This window comes from Trichomonas vaginalis, chromosome II (genome assembly GCF_026262505.1).
Source record: "Trichomonas vaginalis G3 chromosome II, whole genome shotgun sequence".
Taxonomy (NCBI): Eukaryota; Parabasalia; order Trichomonadida; family Trichomonadidae; genus Trichomonas; species Trichomonas vaginalis.
Window position 1 is genome coordinate 1,713,543 of NC_067204.1, and position 22,107 is coordinate 1,735,649.

Here is a 22,107-nt window from a genome sequence, read left to right on the forward strand (position 1 = left end):
GTTTGATAGGCTAAGAAAATTTTCTTTACGATTTTTTTTTAGAAAGGGTAAAAAATTTCACATTTTTAAAACATGGTTTCACGTTGTAAGTATCAAAGCTCGTCCGAAGTCGGCGCATATGCAACATTAACAGACACCTATTGCTTACTTCCCACCACAACGACAAAATCATGGACAGAAACTTTTGATGTTTTGACAGATTTCAACAACACAACATTAGTCATGTCTAATATCGCAGGTACACCAATTGTCGGCAGATTGACTGTTGGCAACAAGAATGGTTTACTTGTTCCGTTAACAACAACAGATTCAGAATTAGCTCAAATTGAGCAATCCCTTCCAGACGGAGTTGTCGTTGAAAGAATTGAAGAGAAGTTTTCTGCTTTAGGCAACGTCATTTCATGCAATGACCATATAGCTTTAATCCACCCAGAACTCGACCAAGAAACAGTCGAAATTATCAAAGACGTTTTACAAGTTGATGTCTTCCCAACATTGATTGCTAACGAGTCCTTGGTCGGTTCATACTCAGTTTTCACAAATAGAGGCGGAATTGTTACGCCAAAGGCAACAGTTGAAGAAATTGAGGAGCTTTCTGGTCAATTAGGCATTAATATCGAAGCTGCTACGGTTAATAGAGGAAGTGGCTTAGTTAATGCAGGAATTTTAGTTAATAACAGCCGCCTTTTCTGCGGTTGGGAAACAACAGCTCTTGAAATCGCAAACTTAACAAGAATCTTCAAGATCGATGATAATACAATGAAGACTGAAGAAAATGGAACTGTTGACGATGTAGATATCCTCGCTTTAATAGACTTGTATTTATCTAAAAACTTATACTATTATATCGTACAAACATACCCATTCCTATTTTCATTGAACTCTTATTTCATATTTGAGAAGATTAACGATAAAAATCTCTATTGACCGTGCATTTCGAATATATACCAAAATTTTATCATATTTCGCGCTTCAAAATGGTTGACTTAGCAAAATTGTCATTAATTTTTCTTCATTTTCTGCCTCATTTTCCAAAACAAAGGTACATTTACTAGGCGATAACAGTAAAATGGGATGAAAATAGGATAAATAGCATCCCTATATAGTGCCTAACAATATTTATACGGGCAAAAAAAATTTGGCTAGAGATTTGGCTAGTTAGAAAATTTAGAAAATTGAGAAGAATTTTTATTTTCGAATTTTTTGGAAAGTTAAAATTGTGATTAAAAATCGTTTTCCGGGAGAACTAAGCATCTTATCATATATTTAAATCGATAAAAATATTAAATAATAGTTGAATAGTATAAATACATGAAATTATGGCTGAATATACAGAAAAAATGAACATATTTGACATTTTTGAAAATTCATACATTAGTTGGTGACAGACTCATAAACTATACTTTAGCTAAGATTGATATATGATTTCAACAACACATGGTTAAAATCGTAAAATTTTTTTAGATTTCAAAAAGATATATATGGTAATATAATGGAACAGAGTCAGCAAATAGCATGTAAAATATGTTACAATTAACTTTTTATTATATCCAATAGTAGATATCGAATAGTTTCCAGCTTTATGGTTAAATATTTTCTTATCGAGCTTCTCTTTAACTGTTGTATTAAGGTTGTAAATTTTTGATGCTAGAAACTTTGGAATCTTCTTTGCTGCTGCATTTTTTCTTGAGAGTTCTTGCAATTTCGAATAGATCTGCACATTGTATGAAATAGGGGCTTTAAAATATCTTGAAAACAGAATAGGACTGCTTTTCCAAAGGAATGCTTACTTGTAAATCAGAGAGTTTCAAAATTGAGTACAAGATTATCATCATAACTTTTGATTTTGCTGCGAAAAAGGAAGACAATGTATTAACAAATCATTTACTGTTGTTCATCAAAAGAAGAAAACTTTGATAACAACTAATGATGATAAAATCAAGCTATCTTTTAATATTTTAAATTGATAAGACATTCAAAATATTTGAATGGTTTAAAATATTTTCTTTTAATTTCAATAATATATTATCATGATTATATAATCAAATTTAAATTTTTATTCAAAAAGGCAATATTTCAAACTTTTAATTTCAATAATCTTAATTCGGCAATAAATGTATTTAATTGTAGCAAATTTAATGATTCTTCGTCATGGTTAGCAATTTGGAGCTCATAAATTAATGATTTCTTCAAGTAAAATTCTGCATTATTTCAAAAATCAATAATTCTCTAGTAACTTTTCTTCAAACCCTAACCATTATAATATATGTAAAATAGAAAATAATTGCAAAGAAAGATAGCCGAATTTACTGGGTAGTTCTTGTGATGCGAAATAATTGGAAATTAACACCTAGTTTTAACAGCATCATTCTCTTTTTGCTCTCATTTAAATGCATTCGCACACTTTAATTTTGAAATATAAGAGTTTTGGAAATTATCAAATTTATCTGCTCAAATACTATAGATCTTCATAAGTGTTAATAGAATTACAAGGCTTACATATAGTGTTTAATATAATGATGCACATCATACTGGGATTTATTCCTTATTCATCTAGTTATTATAAGATTTACAACCCCATGAAAATTTAAAATTTTGTCAAAAATAGTGAATGTACCTTTTCCAAAACCCAGTGCAATAACTACTCTATTCAAAGTTTTCAATACTATTTTCATAAAACGAAGGTCCGATTTTGGGTTCGTAAATAAAAACTAAAAAAGAGCTTTCAAAAGGTCAACGTAGTTTTAGCGGTTATAGAAAATTTTAGTGTTCGGTAGGATAATAATGTACTGACTATTTCTTTTCGTTTTGCAACCACTCATATAAAAATCAACAACAAGAAAAAAAAATTTCTCTCATAAAAAATGGGAGAATCACACGCAGTGATTGCTCCTAATAGAATTGGCGATTTTATCTTTAAAGGGACTATCGGAGAAGGTGCTTTTTCGATCGTTAAGCTGGTTGTTAAAGAACAAAATGGTCAATACTACGCTTGTAAAATCATTCCAAGGGCCAAGCTTGAAGGAAGCATTAGAACCAGATTCGAGCTTGAAATTAGGATCAACCAACAAATGCGGCACCCAGGTGTTGTCGCATTAATAGATTTATTCAAAGATGATTTCAATTATTATATTATTATGGAGTTTTGCCCTAATGGAGAACTCTTCGAATACATTGTTCAGCACGGTAAACTGTCAGAAAGAGAATGCAAGCCTCTATTTTATCAATTAACCTCAACTATTCAATTTATTCATAACATGAACGTATGCCATCGTGATTTAAAACCCGAAAATATACTTATTGACAGATTCGGAAGATTAAAAATCTCCGACTTCGGTTTATCTCGATTCATGGGACCGAATTGTATCGTCTCTACTTCATGCGGCTCACCATGCTATGCATCTCCCGAATGCATTAGTGGGAAGCCATATAATGCAAAAACGAGTGATGTTTGGTCACTAGGCGTTATTTTCTACGCGATGTCGAGTGGATTATTGCCTTGGACTAAACGAAATCAAACAGAACTATACCAACAGATTTCCACAGGCGACTACAAGATTCCCAACCACCTGTCACCTGCCCTTGCCGATCTTGTTCGTAAAATGTTAACAGTTGATTTGAACAAGAGAATAACAATTGCGCAAATCCTTGATCACGATTTCTTCAAAGATATCAACAAGCAAGTCGTTTACCCGCCTTTAAACGTTCCTTTAGTTTCTCTGAAGAAAATTGATCAGTTCTTCGAACGAGATAAAGAGGAACAGTACCGTAAGGACCACCCAGACGAATTCAGTTCTTCTACCGGAGATAACTCGTTCAGAAAACAATTAGATCAACTTTCAGAGAAAAAACACTACCTGATAAAGCAAAGAAACATTCTTTACGCAATGAAGGGTGAGCATCAGCCAAAAGTTCACGAGGTTACAGAAGCAGATAAACAGAACGCTTTAAAGGAAATTCACGAAATATGCAACAAAAATAAGACTGTAAACACAATAAAAGTCGTTGATACTACTAATTCGAGAAAGCCTGTACCAAAAACATCCCTCGTAAACCGTGGACATGGAGCTAAACAACCTACACCAAATAAGGTTATTGTGAAACCTGGAATTTCTGTTGGTAGCGCTTCTAGATTATAATAATATTTATATAAATTGTTTGTATTATGCTTATTTACTCGATATTTTTTTATTTGATTGATTTTTATTGTTTGAATTATTTCCATAATTTAATCCGCGGTTTAATTCAATATCTCACAAATTTTAAATAAAAATTCAGAGCCAACGGAGATCAAATAAAAAATACGTTCATATCTCAAAAACAACTCATAGAATTCATTTTTCATGTTGAATTCCAAATTATTGAATTATTTTCATGCTTGACAGTTGGATTCCATAGAATATAATCTGATTTTGGAGGAATTACAAAAATTTCGATTGCTTCGTAAAGAATTCGCTCAGATTGTGCTACAAATAGGTAATTCAGTTTGTATATAATGGATACCAAACATTAGTTTAATTACGAGCAAGGTTAATATCAATGAAACGAAGAAACACAGCGGATTCTAAAGAATATTTGAGTTTAATGACTAGCAATTTCGAGTCTAGAACGATGTTTTAGCTTAAAACCTTGAATATTCAAAATATACAACATGATTAAATCTGAAGTTATTCAAACAATATCAAAATCTTATAAAAATCAGCTCTTATGCAATACTATAAGAAAACTTAAGTAAATTAGACAATTAAAATGGTCAGTGGCATCATCTTGCCGTGGTAAAAATAGAAGTTCATATGAAATAAAAAAATCAAAGCGTCACTTTTTGCAAAAATTTGAATGGAAGGTCAAAAGAAATTAGTTTTTGCAGTTGTTCATGGCATAGTTCAAGGTGTTATGTTTAGACAAACATTTCTTCACGCTTGCTACAAACGAGGAATCGCTGGTGGCGCAACAAATCATCCAGATGACATTCATCGCGTAGATTTATCAATGGCTGGCGATGCTTCCAAAATCCAAGAAATATTAGACAAAATGGCATCAGGTGATAAGTTAAATTCTAATCTTGCTCGTGTTGAAAAACTTGAAATTGTCGAAGATGGTTTACTTCCTTATGAACACGAAGCAAATACTAAGTCAGTCAAATGCGATAATGAAATACCAGGAATTAACTTTTATCTTTAATATTATTTTTTTGTTCTTATCGAATAAATTATTCCTTTGTATTTGTTTTTAATAAAAAAAACTATAAAAATCTAATTCAGTCCACAAACACAAAGAAGCAATAATATTGCATTCATTAAAAGTGCAAATATTAAAATTATTCATTAAATTTTCGAAATTTTCTATAAAACTATTTATTAATATGAACATTGATTAAAGAATCAGCTAACTGGGTCGTTTGGTAGTAGTACATATTAGTTAGGTAGCTGTTGTGGATATTGGCCTTGTAATAGTTGTCATTGAGGAGGATATTGTCCTTGAAATGGAACTGTACAAAGTTTTAGACATTTATCAAATTCTTCTGGATGGTGAAGGGTAATGCGCTGAAGAAATTCAATAGCTGTTTTACCTCTTCGGATTTGATCAGGAACAATATTGCGTCCTTTCCGTTTATATACCTGAGCTACGTATTCGCCTGGTTTAGCATTTGGTGGGAATGATAATGGTACACAGAGTGGAGTATTGTATTGTAATGAATATTTCTGTGGAGGTGGAGCACAATACGTCCAATTTGGAGGAACTGTACAAAGGCTTAAATTCTCTTCAAAATCTTTTTGCTTGCATGAATGAGTTTTGAGATAATCATATGCAGCATCACCTCGCAGTAATTCGACGCGCTCTACTCCATAATTATTTTCGTGGAAAACCTGAACGATGACTTCGCCTGGGGTAGCATCTGGTGGGAATGGATAAGGTACACATGATGGAAGAGGTTTAACTGGAGATTTGCCTGCTTCATCAGTAGGATCATCAAATTGTATGAATGGTGGATTCATTTGTTGTGCATTATACATATCAAAATTAGGTTGAGGAGGGTACTGTCCTTGAAATGGAACTGTACAAAGCTTTAGACATTTATCAAATTCTTCTGGATGGTGAAGGGTAATGCGCTGAAGAAATTCAATAGCTGTTTTACCTCTTCGGATTTGATCAGGAACAATATTGCGTCCTTTCCGTTTATATACCTGAGCTACGTATTCGCCTGGTTTAGCATTTGGTGGGAATGATAATGGTACACAGAGTGGAGTATTGTATTGTAATGAATATTTCTGTGGAGGTGGAGCACAATACGTCCAATTTGGAGGAACTGTACAAAGGCTTAAATTCTCTTCAAAATCTTTTTGATTGCGTGATTGAGTTTTGAGATAATCATATGCAGCATCGCCTCGCAGTAATTCGACGCGTTCTACTCCATACATATTTTCGTGGAAAACCTGAACGATGACTTCGCCTGGCATTGCATCTGGTGGGAATGGATAAGGTACGCATAATGGAAGAGGTTTAGTTGGAAGTTTGCGTGTCCAATCAGCAGGACCATCAAATGGCGTGAATGGTTCGTGGGTTTCAGGTGCAATATGTATGACAAAGTGAGCTTCGCCAACTTTTTTGCCTGATTTAGATGGCGTCAGTGGATATCATTCATCCACAACTTTTCCAGTTGGTATTGACTCGAGATTAAGTTTAATGAATCCGAATTTATCATTCTTTTTGAATGTATCATAATCTGAGAAACGAAATTCAATGATACTCCCAGGATGGTCGAGAGGGATGGAAAATGTTTCATCCTATTTTGGATTGTACGTTTTTTTGATAACTTTTGTCGCTTTAACACGTTTATTATCTAGGAATATCTCAATAAATGGATCGCATTTCCCAAATAAATCTTCTTTAGGCATGTATTTTGCTTCTATAACGCGAAGATTTAGATTCATATTGAAAAATGAGATGAAATAAACAAATAACGGTATTGATAGATTTACAAAATATAATTTTCATAACATGAAAAAAAAATTGAAACAACGTTGACATTGAAATTTTCATTTGGTTAAGGGAGGCTTACGACCAATTGTCACTTTTTGGACCTTGATGGGAAAATGCAACTTCGCAAGGTCCCAAGGTCCCGAAAACCAAAAAAATTGATGAAAGCTAAAAATGCTCAGTACAGTATAAAGGTTCATGTCCTACCGCTCAAACTTTCTAATTCTTTCAAAAATTTAAAATTTTAAATTCAAATTAACTAAATACTATCATTTCAAAACTAAAACTCATACAGAAAGTAATCTAATGAATAAGCGATGTTGAATCATAAGGCATACATGACTGATTAAGTTAATTTTATTATGATGTATATGATGAGAAAATTAGATTGAAATCAGTATTAAATTAAATATCATTAGTATGCTATAATATGTGTCGTGTTTTCATTTGATTTTGAGAATATAACGCTTTTGATAATCTTGAATAAGCGATTCCGAACGTTTGTTTAAGGAGACTTTATAATTTTTAACCTATGTGCGTGGTGATTGTACTAGAGAATATGTTGTTAAAAGTTGTAGAAATGTGTTTCTTTTACATTAAAATTATGAAAAAGAAAAATGTTTCAATTTGAGAAATATAGTTCTACATAATAACACATTTGGAAATATCTTCACTTTTCATCCAAATTCCGAACTTGAAAATTTCTCTCAAAAAATTGATACAGCTTTGAAAAAGTAAAATAGCACAATGTATTACCCATTAATTTACAATTAGATTTTAATAAAAAATAGCTGAAAAAAGTGAGAAAAAGGTGACGATTTGACATAGAATTTTTAAACTAAGTATTTTAGTATCTCCATATATCGACAAATATATTTAAAAAAAAAAAAAAAAAGGTAGTGGGGCTTCCAGGCACTTCGTGCCTTCTAGCCCTGAAGATGATTATTATAAATGAAGTTTTTTATTCGGAAAATTGTTAGTCTTCTGGGTCGAAAACATTATATATAATGTGTCGCTTTTCACAAATTATATATGTTTTCATGTTTTGTCAAACATGAACGTACATGTTTTGTCAAGACTTCTTCGTAAATGTTTTGTCAAGACTTCTTCGTAAATGTTTTGTCAAACATGAACGTAAATGTTTTGTCAAGACTTCATCGTAATAAGTGTAAATGACCAAAAATATAATTTAGGGTAGAAGGTTAGATCTAACCTCTTTTCTAACCTCTTTTCTACCCTCTTGAATTTGTCAAGACTTCTTCGTAAATGTTTTGTCAAACATGAACGTAAATGTTTTGTCAAGACTTCATCGTAATGAGTGTAAAAGGACCCCAAAAATATAATTTAGGTGAAGAGGTGAGATCTCACCTCTTTTTTCACCTCTTTTTTCACCTCTTGAATTTGTCATGATTTCTTCGTAAATGTTTTGTCAAACATGAACGTAAATGTTTTGTCAAGACTTCTTCGTAATGAGTGTAAAGGACCCAAAAATATAATTTAGGGTAGAAGGTTAGATCTAACCTCTTTTCTAACCTCTTTTCTAACCTCTTTTCTACCCTCTTGAATTTTCATGATTTCTTCGTAAATGTTTTGTCACTTTTCTGTCACTTTTCAGGAAAAAACATTTTTATTATTATATATAAATGAATTTTACAAAACCACCGTTACCGTTCTTTGGAAATAAGAGTAGATGTAAAGATATTATATTGAGAGAACTTAAGAAACTACCGAATGGTCTAACATTTGTAGATTTGTTCGGTGGAAGTTTCTATATATCCCATTTGTGCCATACAATATTCCCAGACTCAAAGATTATATGCAATGACTTCGACAACCATATGGACCGTCTCAAACATATACCAGACACAAACAATATATTGAAAGAGTTAAAAGAAAAGATACCTATAGGTAAGATGGAACGTATACCATTAGATAAGAAAAATATTGTGAGAGAGGTTTTGAAAAAAGCAGAATATATAGACTGGGATAGTATATCTGCTAGACTATTATATAGTGGTTCTATAAGAGTTCATGACATTGAAACACTTATGTCAAAAGTTTTATATCTTAACTATACAAATGTTTTCAAAGAGGACATAGAAAAATATATTGAGGGTATAGAGTTTGTGAGATGTCATTGGACAGATTTGTATGAAAAATATAAAGACAAGGAAAATGTTTTCTTTATAGTGGACCCGCCGTTCTATAACACATGGGATTTTCAATACCAAGTAGACTGGACTTTGAGAAGCCTTTTCCCCCTTATAGAATGAGATAGGACGGTTATTTTACAAAACTGACAACACTTTGACCGAGTAGTTTTTTGTGCTGAACAAAAAGTGTCATATAAACATCTGTCAAAAACCGTTTTTTACTTCACTTAAAATGCCACGTAAGCTACGTAAGAATATACGTAAGAGGAAGAGAGCATTGAAACATCCAATAGTAAAACTGACACCACAACAACAGTTGCAACAACAAATTATGAATGACCCCACTATGCTGCAACAAATGTCAAGCAACCCTATGCTTTTAAACCGAGTTATTGGTGCACAGAGTGGAGGTTTAAGAGCGGCACTTTTAGCGAAAATGGCAGGCTATGGTGGAGCTGCAGACGGAACAGCTTATAACCCTCAAAGTCAAATGAATTTGAGTTCACTCAAAAATCAAATAACAGATGTCAAAAAGTCAAACATAGACATACAGAAACAAATAAGTGAAAACGAAAAGAAACTAGAATATGACAGACACACAAAGAAACTCAATGAGTTAAACGTAGAGAAAAAGAAGAAAGAAGAACAACTGAAAGAACTAAGTACAGAGGAATATGCGAAAAAAGTGTCAGAAAAAGCAGCAGAAGTAGCAAAAATGGAACAAGATGTTATAAATTTGAAAAACCATACTACTCAATATAAAGTACTGAAAGATGAAGAAATAAAACAAAAAGCCCTGAAGACATATATGGATAGCGATGAGTATAAAAAAGAAGTTGAAGCAAATGTAAAGGCAGAAAAACTTTTACAGTTGCAAAACCAAACCGTACAGTATGAAAACTTAGCACAAGAAAGTAAAAATAACGACGCAGCCATGCAAAAGGCAATGAAAAGCGCAGAATATATAAAAGCTAATAATGACTGGTTAGATGCCCAAGCCAACGCTAAAGCAGCCCAACTTATAGGGTCAATAAGGACAAAAATACAAGCGGATGAAGACAGTTCAAATGAAGCTTTAATGAATGCTGACTTTAAGAACGCCTTCGAAGCTCTTCATAGTAAGGTGAAACTAGTGAACGACTTCTCATCTGGAAAGAAACTGAAGTCTGAAGGTTTCGACAACGAGTTAAGAGAAGTAGCACAAAATATGACGAAAATAACAGATGCAGCAACGAGACAGGCAGTTCAAAGTGCCTATGACGCCGTTAGAGCAACTGTTGTGGAAAGTCAAGAAAGAGTTACAACAGACCAAAACAGACCTAGTAAATGCTTTCTTAAAAACGAAAAGTCAGGTAGGACATTATGCTGCAGATGGAACATATGTGCCAGCTGGTGGAACTTATATACCAGCTGGTGGAACTTATATACTAGCTAGTGGAACTTATATACCACCAAACCCTCCAAGAGAAGCACCTGCACCAGGACTACCTAAAACATTTACATCGTCACATGGACACAGACACAGGCATGCACCAAAACCAACACAACAACCAACAGTTCAAAATCCAGCACAACAACCAACAGTTCAAAACACTGCACCACAACCAACAGTTCAAAACACTGCACCACAACCAACAGTTCAAAACACTGCACCACAACAACCACAAACAGAGCAAGGACATAAAAGAAGTAGAGAACAAGGAAACCAAGAATTCTTAAAAATGCTTAAGGAAGACTATGGTTACCCAGATACTCTTGACTTTAGTGACAGATATAAAGAAGCTATTAGAAAGTTCAAGGAAGGAAATACTGACCCGAACCTATTTAGCTTTATGGTTCAGCACCAAATGGGATATAATTTCAAACCTGGAAAATACAAGCTCGCTAAGGGATATGATTTAATAGCATATCATCCAAATGACATGAATGAATTTACTCCGAGATATTTGGTGTCAGAGCTAAATGATAATTCAACTCTCTTCATGAAACGCGTAAAAAATAGAGACGGAACGAAAGAAGAAAGGTTTATGAGTCCGGATGACTTAGATAGGGAACTTGTTAAAAACGGTCTCGGAATATATGAAATGCCAGCAGATGAGGTACAAGAAACTCAACAGGAAGAAGTTCAGATACAACCAGACATGGAAGAAATAGTTCAGCAACAACAGCTAGAAGAGCCAGAAGGAAACGAACAAATCCCTCCTTTGGAAACTAACTTCACAGAACTAGATGAAGATTTGGAACAGCCGAAAAATCTTGACCCTCAACAAGTGTATGCGGAGAATATGGAATCTTTCCAAGAGTCTAAGAAAAATTCGGCTGACATAGTAGAAGAATATCGAAAAATGTTCGCCGACATACAAAAGACTCCAACATCAGATGAAAATATCCAGCATAGAATGGAAGTACTGAAAGATAATGTACACAAATACAACAATCCTTTTTACTTACGAGCATATAACGTTCAATCTTTGGATGAACTCGGTGAAAATAAAAGGTTAAATTTCAACAAAACATATAGAAATGAAACATTGTTTAAAGTTCATTCAGAACCTAGCCAATATGGAAACAAACCTACTTTTGTTTCTGCAGACGATGGAACTACAATGAGATGGGGTCATAAAGCTAATCCGGATAGGTGGTTCATAAACTTACAACCACAATTCCAAGAAGTTGTAGACGCAATGGAAGTGAATGGTGAACCAGATGTAGCTGGTATTTCAGCGCGGCTTTAATGCCATTGAAAGATATGAAAGATGCAGATATTTTGGACCAGTATGAAATGAACATGGCTGATGGAAATATAACACCTGACGTTCTAAAACATTTATCTCAAAGAACTACACAGAACCATAGAGATGGTATATTTGGTGAAGAGTTTAGAAAGAAAGTTAGGGAGATAGAAGGAAGAGAACCTATTGTACATGACCTTGCAAACGAAAGTTTACAAAATGTCATAAAAACTTACTTTGCAGACAATGAACCGAGAAGGGATGAATATTTAAGAAAACTCAAATGGACAGTACCAAATGAAATGTTAGTATTGAAAAACATGTTCCTTGACAAAATAAAACCAACTACAGAAATAAATGACGCAAGACTGAAACATTGGGTAAAAGCTTTCCCATTCACAAAAGATATTATTGGTAACATGGAAAGAAAACCAGAATGGCTACAAAAACATATATTTGGAAACGAGCTTATTCCATATGGACAAGCTCTGTTTGAAGAGCTTGAACCGGAAACTCAGGAAAGAGTCATGCAAACAATACGCGAAGACTCAAATACAAACTATGACAAAATCTTTCTAGGATATAGGTTACCTGAGTTGGGCGACCAGAGCCCAAAGGCAAAAAGGACATGGGAAATTTACAACATACTAGGTGAACATGAGGCAAAGATGCAACAACTTGAAGCAGAGGGCAAGTTACCAAAAGCGACACCAAAGAAGAAGAGTAGAACAAAGTAAAGCTTGGTCCGAGTGGGTTCTATTATGATATATAAATCCAACTATTCTATATTTTTACCCATATGAAATGTACGCCGCTCAGAATATAACGCCAACAGTTTTGGATGCCATGAACGGAAATGTTTCCGAATGGTATAACGAATGCGACAATGCCATTAGAAGGTCAGAAATAGTTCCTGGAACTTACGAATATACAACTGCTGTTTCTTATGGAAACGTAGGTGAGTTTGGAGAAGGTTCTTCAACAACAGTAGATATTGCTTGCGACAGGTTTCATATTATTTCTATTGACAACTCATTCTTATACGTGGAACAAGACATTGAAATAAAACCTTCTGCCAAGTTGTCTGACAAGAAAGGTTGCAATGGAATTTTCTATGTCGGATACCAATATGCTCCAGAAGTTTTCATGGGATATAAGATATATTCTAACTCTGACTTAGTTCAAACAGTAACATGGGCAAACTATGAATGGTTCGCTTTGAGAAACTCAGTACAACCACAAGCTAGAGAACAAACAGACCAGTATGCAAATATTGAGAAAATAAGAAGACTTGACCCTAACGTTCCAGGAGTTTATGTTAACCTTTCTGGTTCAGATGGAAATGCTGCCACTAAAGTAAAACTGAAACTTAGAGTTCCTTTGTCATCTTTCCTCATCTTCAGGTTTTTAAGATACTTGCCAAACTGGGCAGGAAAAATTTCTATCGAACTTACTCCAAGCAAAAATAACTTAGTCATTGCACCAACACAAGACCCATTCACTCTTACAGACGTAATGGGAACAAATAAAACGTCATTCGCCGACTTTTGCAAAGACAAAGTTGACTTAGACTTTGGTTTCTCAAACTTCAACAATGAAGTAAACTATTATTTCAATGCTGCTGGAACTGCTTGGGACCCAGTTAAGTTCACATGCGAAAAATTTGAATGCAAGAGAATAGAAAGCAGACTTGCAGTCTATATGTTGGACCCAGATATTTCAAATGCTTTAGCTGCCAAATATATTGCAGTTCCACTTATGTTCCCTATACACCAAATATCTGTCAAAGACTTTGCAGGTGAAGTTGGAAACCAAAGTGCTGACCCAGGTGCAAGAACAGATATTGCTTTAACAACTGCAATGAAACATGCAGATACTATGTTTGTACTGTTCAGACGAACTATAAATGACTATTCTTGTTTCTACAACCCCGGTATTAAATATCATATAAACATAGATGGCAAATATTATCCAAGAGAAGAATATTCTACAGTTGAGGATATGAGGTCATACAACTTGACATTAGATGCTATGAACTTTAACAACAATTTCACAACAACCATTAACCCTGAAATGCAAAGTTCTATTATGCCATATGTGAAAGTATGGACTCATACAGGAGGTCAAAAAACTCAATATACAAATGGAGACCGTTCAAACTTTTGGCTTGGCATTCCATTTGCTGACTCAGAAGACTTTATGGGTGGTATTTCAACTGTTGGTACTGTACAAATACAATATACTGGTGACAGAGACGGTCCAGATGAACTGAGAGCAAAGAAGTTTACAAAACCAATAGCACTTTTCACGGAAGATGCTCTTTTGAAGATTCGTTCGATGAAACCTGCTGGGGCTCCTCAGATTGGCATAACGACAGCTTCCATCGAGCAGATTTTGGCAGCAGGTCAGTAAGTTGTTCTTGAACTGACTTCTCTCCGTCAAATATTGACAGTACGCCAGTTTTGACATAATATTGTAAGATAAACTTACCTTTAGAAATATCTGTAAGTTTTGTTGTTATATTTTTGTCTGCTTCAAGAACTTTCACCATTTCAGTTATACCAACTTTCTTTGCTTTATGGAAATATTTTGGTTCAGCAGATATTGCTATTCTATAACATTTACCATTGTTTGTATAAAGAACTATTCTGTCAATGTATTTGTATTGTTTGTGTGTGTAAACTTTGTTCTGCTTCAATTCGAAGAGATACTCGAATACGTCCATCTTTTTATTCTAAGTAAAATGTCATTTCCGAAAAATAGAAGCGTAAGTGTTTCAAAAGGTTTAATGGCGGTGGCAGATGTGAAGTTAAATTCACCAACTCAAACAAACAGTCAAAGTGTTGTTGTCAATGTCAAAGACAGAGATGTTGAAGTGGGGAAACCATACGAAGACGAAGATGGTATAACAATTGTTCCTGTAAAAGAACAACCAACATATCCTGAAGTTAGCAGAGACTTAAGTTCTGTTGCAGATATTCGAAATGACTACCAACAACTGAAAGACAAACTTCAAACTCAGGAGAAGATTTGTCAAGCTTTAGGTATAATGTTAAACTTGGTCGAACACAACCCTGTAAAAGTGAACTCATATGTCATTGCACCTCATGAAGTTTTGAAAGAACTATTGAAACTTTTGACAGAGGCAGACGATATAAACATCAAAGAAATAGAACCCGACATTAGTTGCTGTGGTGTTTCATATAATGTCATTGACAAGATATACGTTATGAAAGGAGGTGAAACGTTGAACTTAAAGTATAGTTTCCCAGACGTCATAAAAATATTTGACGACCACAACATTTCATTAAAATTTATTTGCTAAGTAAAAATGTCAAAACTTCTTGAAAGATGTTTGAAGAAAAATAATATAGACTTTATTTCATGTAAAGGACTTTACACACTTTTGAACGATATGAAAGACCCTGTTTTGTTTGTTCGTGTAGACAAAGGAAAGTTCTATGTCTTTACAAAATATTTGAACTTCTTAGACAGAGAACTTCAAGAAACGCCATGTGAAAGTTTAGATGAAGTTCTTCTCCACTTTCAGAAAAACTTTTAAATATATATAAATGGCAGAAGATATAATGGTTTATACTATTACGACTAAAAACCCCGAGTCATATAATTCTATAACAACAAACTTACAAAGTCCTCAAGGACGATATTGTAAACTAACCTTAAACACAATGACGACTAAAGCCTGTTTTGCTCTTTTGACACCAGAAGACTTTATTGTTGTGAATGGTAAAAAATACTCCTTTGAAGATACTTACTCAGATATACCACCAACAGGTTTTATTGACTTATTTAATACTTTAAGTACGGGTGTAACATGTGCTGCAACTAGAGCAGGTTTCATTATGTTTGGATGTCCGACTGAGTTTACTATAAACGATATGAGCTATAATACAAAACTTATATCTGGTTTTTACTACCAACAGTTTCCTATAACAGGAAAAGGTGTCATACAAGGAATGTCTATTCCATTGACATTAAGCACACCAATCTTATATATTGTTTCAAACTTAGGTTCAAAGTGTTATTCGAATGTCGACAGAAACTATTATGACCAAAGATACTTATGCGTATAAACAATACTTTCTCTGCTGGTTTGCCTATTGTTCATTCGAATGCAGAATTTTCAACCTTAGTGAACTCAAACACTTTGGCAAGTATAACGTTGACATTAGTTGACGCAAACTTTGTTCCTGTAAAACTTTTATGTCCTATGTATTTGTCAATGACAGCAGAAAGTTTCGAATTGGAAGATGCAACTGGTGAAAGTATTGTATTACAAGAACAACTTCAACAACAAATAGCTCAAGAACAACAAATGCAACAACAAAGTCAAGAATAAAAAAATATTATTTTTTTATTTTTATAAAAATGTACAGAATAGATGTTTCAGATTTTTATGACTTCCAAGCATTCAGAAATATGTGTCCATTTAGAGACTATAACAAAGCAGTCGAGAATTTGAAACGTTTAGTCATTTATGTTGACTCTGCCCAGAATGTTATGTCATGAAAGAATGGGATGTTGTCTTTAACAAACCAAGAGCAACAATAGTTTCAGAACAAGAATGTAGACAGAAACTTAAGAAAATAAAAGTTGTACAAGTTGGAATGAAGACGTTAGATGCTTGGGATATCTTATTGTCAAAGTTAGAAGATTTTTCAGTTCGAGGTATAAAGTTCTATACACCTTCTCCAAACTTCTATTCTATCTTCACTGGATATAAATATGAACAAGTAGAATGGAAAGAAAATATTATAGAAGCTTGGTTAGACCATGTCAAAGAAATTATATGCAATGGAAACGAAAAGGTTTATGAGTATATCTTATGTTGGTTTGCAAACATCTTACAACATCCAAGTGCTAAAAATGAAACTGCTCTCATTATAATTGGAAAACAAGGAACAGGTAAGAACACATTCTTTACAGATATCTTGTGCAAACTGTTAGAAGGTTATTCGAATCCGAATATGACAAACTTAGAAAACATCTGTGGCAAGTTTAACTCCTCAATAGAGAATATGAAACTTATAGTTTGCAATGAACTTCAAAGTATAGATACAACAAAAGTTTTGAACTCAGATGCTTTGAAGAGTCTTATAACAGACAAAGTTGGAGTTGTTGAAAGAAAGTATAAAGACCAAAGAGTTTGTGAAAATGTTGCAAACTTCATTATGGTTTCAAACAATGCTGTTCCGATGAAGTTAGAAAGTTCTGACAGAAGATATGTAGTTGTCAGAACGTCAGATTCTCATATGCAAGATACAGAATATTTTGACGACTTAGCAGAAACTTTGACATCTGACTTTTACAACCACTTGTTCTCATATTTCATGACATTAGATATTTCTAAGTTCAATCCAAGACAAATTCCACATACCGAAGAGAGACAAACATTGTTAGAAGCAAACAAGAGTGTATATGAACTGTTCATAGATGAAACTGACTTTGAGTGTTTAGATGAAAAGTCTTTATATGATGAATATAAACAATATTGTCAAGAATATGGTTATATGGCAGCTTCTAAACGAACATTCTTGGCAAATGTCAAAAGTCTTTTAGATGTTCAGAATGGTGTATATACAAAGAAAAATTTTTCTGAGTAAATTTAAAAAAAATATTTTTTATCCGATAGAAAAGATGGCAAAATTCATCTCAGTAAATAAGTACATGTCAGGACTTAAAGAAGAACTAGACCCATTCACATATTTGAATGTTTACTTCTACCATTTTGAAAAGTCTTCATTCAGCAAAGTTTGGAACATCGAACCAGTTAAGTTTGCTATTGTGACTAAAAATGGTGCAAAATTTGAAGACTTAGACATAGAAGGTTTGTTAACAGTCAAAGAAAGTTTTGACAGAAGGTTCTCAAACCTTAAAGAAGGCAAAGCATACAAACTTGTTATACCTTATGAACCAAAGAAGACAGACGACTATGAATATTATGAGTCTAAAGTTGTAGAAGTTCAAGGTAAATTGGGTAAAAAGATTTTTAGAGTCTAAGCCAGTGTTTACTCCTAAAGAGGAAGAGAACATTGACATTGACCCAGAAATGTTCTAAAAATAAAATTTTATTTTTTACATGTCAAATTTCTTTTTCTCTGGAACTGGTTCAGATTCTTTCTTCTTTCTTTACTTTCTTTTCTTTCTTTTCTTTCTTCTTCTTTTCTGGTGGAGTTATGTCAAATTTGCGCAACTATATTTATGTAAAAGTTCTTTGTCCTTTAATAGCTCATCTATTCTGTTTTCTATTTCATCTTCAAGAACAGCGCATGTGTCTTCTTTGCATTTAAGAAGTTTGTTGGACTTCATCTCTCCAAGAGGCGTCATCTCTGTCAACAAGTCTGTCATTGACAAATTTTAAGACTTCTCTGCTTAATGTTTTATGTCTTGTCATATTCCCAGAAACAGAACTTTAGAACAAATTCCCCTTTCTTGTTTACACTATGGTAAGATTTTATGGTCGACAGATGTTTTGCTGTCGAAAAGCTTGTCTCGAATATAGATAGCGAAATCGCTAGACATTTTCTAAAGATAAAAATTTTTAATTTTTCTAAAAATATGTTAGAAAAAAAGTTTGCTGACATTGACAAGAAATTTGAGAATGTTTAAACAAGAACAAGGAAGTTAGAAAATGCTCAGATAAAACCTATACATGACAAGTTCTTATTTGCTCAGAATGGTATAACAGGTCTAATTGCACCACCTGGGTCGGGTAAGACTTTCACTTATCTTAAAATGGCTGCACAACAACAAGAACTAGATGAGAAGAACCCATTTTATGAGTTAGTTGTCATTTGTAGTACTTCTGGTCAATTTGACCAAACGTCAATTCGTTCAAAGATATTATAAAGAAGTCTAAGTTAGTATGTATAAAAGACTCTGAGTTGTTAGATTGGATAAAGAAGTACCAAAGAAGAGTTTTGAAGTATAATGCTATAAATGAGTATATAAATTCTAAGTTTAAAGACCCAAATGAGGAAATGCAGAGAATATTAGAGAAGAAACACTTCAGAAACAAACAGAAAGAGATAGAATACATTTCGAAGAAATTGCAATCTTACGATTGGAAGACTTACCCTCATAGATGTCTTCTTATCTTAGATGATTTCGCCTCTCATCCTTTGCTTAAGAATAGAGAACAAGATATGTGTCGAATTCTTAAGAAGCTCAGACACTTTAACATCTCAGTCGTAATATGTGTACAGACAGCAAAGAGTTTAAGTAAGGATGTAAAGAGAATACTTACTGACATTGTACTTTTCCCCGGATTGTCCGAAGACGATTTCATGGAACTTATGAAAGAGTCCATGGCAGGTAAGTTTGACAGACATGAACTATGGGAGAAGTATAAAGTCATACAAGACCCTCATACTTCTTTCAGAATTCATATCTACGCAAACAAAGTTCAAATTGTAAAAAGTCAAGCTTGAAAAATGTAAGTGTTTAGTCTTAGTAAGATGGTAGCTTCTTAAAGCATATGCCGTCCTTGAGTTTTAGGTACGTGAAGAGAAGTACAATGAATTCAATTACGAGTACAATTGCAATGACAACCAAGGCAACTATTTTTGTCTTTTGCCAGCAAGGGTACTTCTTCTCTTCCAATGGTTCGGCAGAACTATACTCACTCATGAGAAATGCCAAAACGGTTTAATAGAAAAAGTGTCATTTTTTTCATGTCCGAAGACTCGAAGGTGCAACACTTCCAAAATACCGACGAACTCAGAAGAGCAGCATGGCAGTATCTTCTTGACAACTTCTTTGAGTTCTCCAGGTACACCTTGGAAAATGCTGAAGAACTCCGACACAGAGAATTTGGAGAAATTGCACTCCAATACTACCTTGACAAACAAAGGGTAAACAAAGGGTAAAATAAGACTAAAAACTTAACATTTAAAAAGTGACATTTTTATGAGCTCCGAGTCACCGAGAAAACTTGGTCAGATGTTAGCAGCTTACTTCCCTGAGGAGGATGGAAGCGTTACATACATCAGGTTCAAAAACAACGAACCTGGAATTGCGTACAAAATTCGCAATTACATGACCATGGAAGAGTACGAAAGGTTCCTACAAGAGAAACCAGCTCTAAACAACTCAGAAAAGAAAGAATAAAAAGTTTAACTCGTAATTGTTTATTTTTTTACTTGTATGGGCAAGCTGCAAGAATGAAGTCGACTATCTCAGTCTTTGTCTTGACCAGTTGGACGGCTCTTGCGAGTACGTCTGTTTTGCGGTCTCCAGCTGGTGTCTGACCTTCGTAATTGCGCATGTTCTTGAGAGCTCCAACTGTAAATGGTTGTAGGATGAAGAGTCTCTCAGACTGCTTGAGGTAGTCTTCACGGTCACGAACCGAATCTGTGGTACGAGTCGAATCGGTCGATTTGAGGGAAGAGAGTGAGAGCCTGTCTTCTTCCATTGGGGTAGTAGCATACTCTTTGCGTAAACGGTTCAGACCTTCTTCGAACTCTTGGTCTCTCTTCGATTTGGATTGAGATTGGAATTGGAATTGCTGGGGTGGAGCTTGCTGGAACATCCAAGGGTTGGGGAAGTAAGGCATAGGCTGAGGAGGGTAGTTCGGGAAGCCTTGTGGTGGGTAGTAACATTGAGGTGGAAATTGGTAGTAAATCGGAGGTACTTGCTGGAACTGAGGTTGCTGAGGAGACTGTTGTGGTTCCTTAGGTTCCTCTGGTTGGGATATGGGCTCGGTTGGTGGGACGTCGGACATTCGTTTGTGGCTTAACCGTCGGACCACAACGATAAAAATCTCTGCTACTAGCAGTACTGCTACTGACAGTAGCAGTACTTTTACTGACAGTAGCAGTACTTTTTCTGACAGTAGCAGTACTTTTACTGACAGTAGCAGTACTTTTACTGACAGTAGCAGTACTTTTACTGACAGTAGCAGTACTTTTACTGACAGTAGCAGTACTTTATCGTCGAAAACCCTCTCAAATTTTCCTTTTTACTGACAATAGCAGTACTTTTACTGACAGTAGCAGTACTTTTACTGACAGTAGCAGTACTTTTACTGACAGTAGCAGTACTTTTTCTGACAGTAGCAGTACTTTTACTGACAGTAGCAATGGTCGAGGTCGAACCTACCGACGAGGCAATTTACCTAATTGAAATTAACGAGCTTGTTAAAGACTTCCTTCAGGCGAATGTAAAAGGCAAGCTTGTTAGCGGTTGGATAACGGGAAGGGCTGCCTTGAATCTCGAGACTTCGACTGGAATTCAATTCAAATACCAGACGGACAGCCTACGACGACATAAAGCAAGCAAAGAAAGAAGCTCTTCTCAAGTTCTTTGCAAAGCGTCCTTGGATACTACTTCCAAACAGAGAGAACCCTTTCCAAGAATGAGCCAAATTCTCAAGGGTCTCCTTCACTTCTCGGGTCAGCCGTTCTACATAACCTGTGAAGGCGACATCCAACCAGTTCAGTAAACCTTAACGTTTAGAGTAAAAACATTTTTTTTTCATTTTTTGAATGAAGCAAGTTAAATTCGTCCCACACCAATCTCAATGGACCGATGAAGATTTCAAGCCATAGTTGAAGACGTTGAGAACGACATAGACGGCGAACTTGAAGGAGCTCAAATCACAATTGCAACCAAAATTGCAGGAGTCAAGGAACAGATAGCTCCACTTAAAGCTACCAAAGCTACTCTTGACCTCATGGATAGTTACCGTTTAGATGTCAAGAGTGGAATAAGACAATTAAAATTAAAACTTCTAAACTACGAAGCTATACTCCAAAAGTTTAGCAGAAATGAGAAGACTTACCAGAGCTACTTACATGTAAGGGACTTACCTTCAAGCAGTCCGACCAAAGATGAATTTGTTGACATTGTCCCAATTTTGTCCGAAAGTCAGCTCAGATGTTTCGAACTGCTCCCAACATATCCGGAATATGAACGTTTGCCTGAACTCTTCCGCAATCTCAAAAAACGTTTTTGGTTCTCATGTTCCAAACTTTTATCGGAAGAGACAACAAACGTTCAGAAGAAGAACAAGATATATTTTTAAACTTGTTGTATGACATAACTGTCATAACAAGCTTTTTGAAGTAAAAACCGTCATTCTCAAACCACTTCATTTTTCGATGTCCGAACAAGCACCGAAGCCAAACTCAATGGAAGATGTCCTTTCAAGGTTGCCAGACAAGCGCCCAGTTCAAATTCAAATTGCCCAATTGAAGCTCATCTGACAAACACCATTAAGACTC

The 22,107-nt window shown here is 34.5% G+C and overlaps 14 protein-coding genes and 5 pseudogenes across 19 annotated transcripts, besides 2 other annotated features; 16 read left to right on the top strand and 3 right to left on the bottom strand.

Moving 5' to 3' along the window:
• Window positions 1–72: 72 nt before the first annotated feature.
• Window positions 73–939, top strand: TVAGG3_0467610 (translation initiation factor eIF-6 family protein; the record flags this gene model as incomplete). Its single annotated transcript, XM_001316358.2, has 1 exon — window positions 73–927. The coding sequence occupies one exon, from the start codon at window positions 73–75 to the stop codon at window positions 925–927; it is 855 nt and encodes a 284-aa protein (XP_001316393.1).
• A 96-nt stretch (window positions 940–1,035) lies between these two features.
• Window positions 1,036–2,622: a mobile genetic element.
• A 209-nt stretch (window positions 2,623–2,831) lies between these two features.
• Window positions 2,832–4,172, top strand: TVAGG3_0467630 (protein serine/threonine kinase protein; the record flags this gene model as incomplete). The annotated part of the gene is made up of 1 exon (XM_001316357.1): window positions 2,865–4,139. One exon carries the CDS (start codon window positions 2,865–2,867, stop codon window positions 4,137–4,139), a length of 1,275 nt encoding a protein of 424 aa, XP_001316392.1.
• A 565-nt stretch (window positions 4,173–4,737) lies between these two features.
• TVAGG3_0467640 (acylphosphatase family) lies at window positions 4,738–5,217 on the top strand (the record flags this gene model as incomplete). Its single annotated transcript, XM_001316356.2, has 1 exon — window positions 4,837–5,181. The coding sequence occupies one exon, from the start codon at window positions 4,837–4,839 to the stop codon at window positions 5,179–5,181; it is 345 nt and encodes a 114-aa protein (XP_001316391.1).
• Window positions 5,218–5,329: 112 nt separating this feature from the next.
• On the bottom strand, window positions 5,330–6,927 carry TVAGG3_0467650 (intracellular sterol transport; the record flags this gene model as incomplete). The annotated part of the gene is made up of 1 exon (XM_001316355.2): window positions 5,457–6,458. One exon carries the CDS (start codon window positions 6,456–6,458, stop codon window positions 5,457–5,459), a length of 1,002 nt encoding a protein of 333 aa, XP_001316390.1.
• A 929-nt stretch (window positions 6,928–7,856) lies between these two features.
• Window positions 7,857–22,107: part of a mobile genetic element that runs on past the window's edge.
• TVAGG3_0467670 (phage tail repeat-like family) lies at window positions 8,622–9,251 on the top strand (the record flags this gene model as incomplete). The annotated part of the gene is made up of 1 exon (XM_051235344.1): window positions 8,622–9,251. The coding sequence occupies one exon, from the start codon at window positions 8,622–8,624 to the stop codon at window positions 9,249–9,251; it is 630 nt and encodes a 209-aa protein (XP_051093168.1).
• TVAGG3_0467680 (protein of unknown function, DUF4106 family) lies at window positions 9,364–9,811 on the top strand (the record flags this gene model as incomplete). The annotated part of the gene is made up of 1 exon (XM_051235345.1): window positions 9,364–9,811. A coding segment is annotated over one exon (448 nt), but the record flags the coding sequence as incomplete, so codon positions are not given.
• TVAGG3_0467690 lies at window positions 10,066–11,122 on the top strand (annotated as a pseudogene). The gene has a single exon. A coding segment is annotated over exon 1 (1,057 nt).
• On the top strand, window positions 12,184–12,514 carry TVAGG3_0467700 (protein of unknown function, DUF4106 family; the record flags this gene model as incomplete). The annotated part of the gene is made up of 1 exon (XM_051235346.1): window positions 12,184–12,514. A coding segment is annotated over one exon (331 nt), but the record flags the coding sequence as incomplete, so codon positions are not given.
• On the top strand, window positions 12,668–13,462 carry TVAGG3_0467710 (uncharacterized protein; the record flags this gene model as incomplete). The annotated part of the gene is made up of 1 exon (XM_051235347.1): window positions 12,668–13,462. A coding segment is annotated over one exon (795 nt), but the record flags the coding sequence as incomplete, so codon positions are not given.
• TVAGG3_0467720 (protein of unknown function, DUF4106 family) lies at window positions 13,865–14,275 on the top strand (the record flags this gene model as incomplete). The annotated part of the gene is made up of 1 exon (XM_051235348.1): window positions 13,865–14,275. One exon carries the CDS (start codon window positions 13,865–13,867, stop codon window positions 14,273–14,275), a length of 411 nt encoding a protein of 136 aa, XP_051093172.1.
• On the top strand, window positions 14,913–15,188 carry TVAGG3_0467730 (protein of unknown function, DUF4106 family; the record flags this gene model as incomplete). Its single annotated transcript, XM_051235349.1, has 1 exon — window positions 14,913–15,188. The coding sequence occupies one exon, from the start codon at window positions 14,913–14,915 to the stop codon at window positions 15,186–15,188; it is 276 nt and encodes a 91-aa protein (XP_051093173.1).
• On the top strand, window positions 15,948–16,223 carry TVAGG3_0467740 (uncharacterized protein; the record flags this gene model as incomplete). Its single annotated transcript, XM_051235350.1, has 1 exon — window positions 15,948–16,223. The coding sequence occupies one exon, from the start codon at window positions 15,948–15,950 to the stop codon at window positions 16,221–16,223; it is 276 nt and encodes a 91-aa protein (XP_051093174.1).
• Window positions 16,903–17,487, top strand: TVAGG3_0467750 (uncharacterized protein; the record flags this gene model as incomplete). Its single annotated transcript, XM_051235351.1, has 1 exon — window positions 16,903–17,487. One exon carries the CDS (start codon window positions 16,903–16,905, stop codon window positions 17,485–17,487), a length of 585 nt encoding a protein of 194 aa, XP_051093175.1.
• On the top strand, window positions 17,552–17,942 carry TVAGG3_0467760 (annotated as a pseudogene). Its single transcript has one exon. A coding segment is annotated over exon 1 (391 nt).
• TVAGG3_0467770 lies at window positions 17,960–18,406 on the bottom strand (annotated as a pseudogene). Its single transcript has one exon. A coding segment is annotated over exon 1 (447 nt).
• TVAGG3_0467780 lies at window positions 18,620–19,314 on the top strand (annotated as a pseudogene). The gene has a single exon. A coding segment is annotated over exon 1 (695 nt).
• TVAGG3_0467790 (uncharacterized protein) lies at window positions 19,793–19,993 on the top strand (the record flags this gene model as incomplete). Its single annotated transcript, XM_051235352.1, has 1 exon — window positions 19,793–19,993. The coding sequence occupies one exon, from the start codon at window positions 19,793–19,795 to the stop codon at window positions 19,991–19,993; it is 201 nt and encodes a 66-aa protein (XP_051093176.1).
• Window positions 20,022–20,606, bottom strand: TVAGG3_0467800 (uncharacterized protein; the record flags this gene model as incomplete). The annotated part of the gene is made up of 1 exon (XM_051235353.1): window positions 20,022–20,606. The coding sequence occupies one exon, from the start codon at window positions 20,604–20,606 to the stop codon at window positions 20,022–20,024; it is 585 nt and encodes a 194-aa protein (XP_051093177.1).
• TVAGG3_0467810 lies at window positions 21,370–21,582 on the top strand (annotated as a pseudogene). Its single transcript has one exon. A coding segment is annotated over exon 1 (213 nt).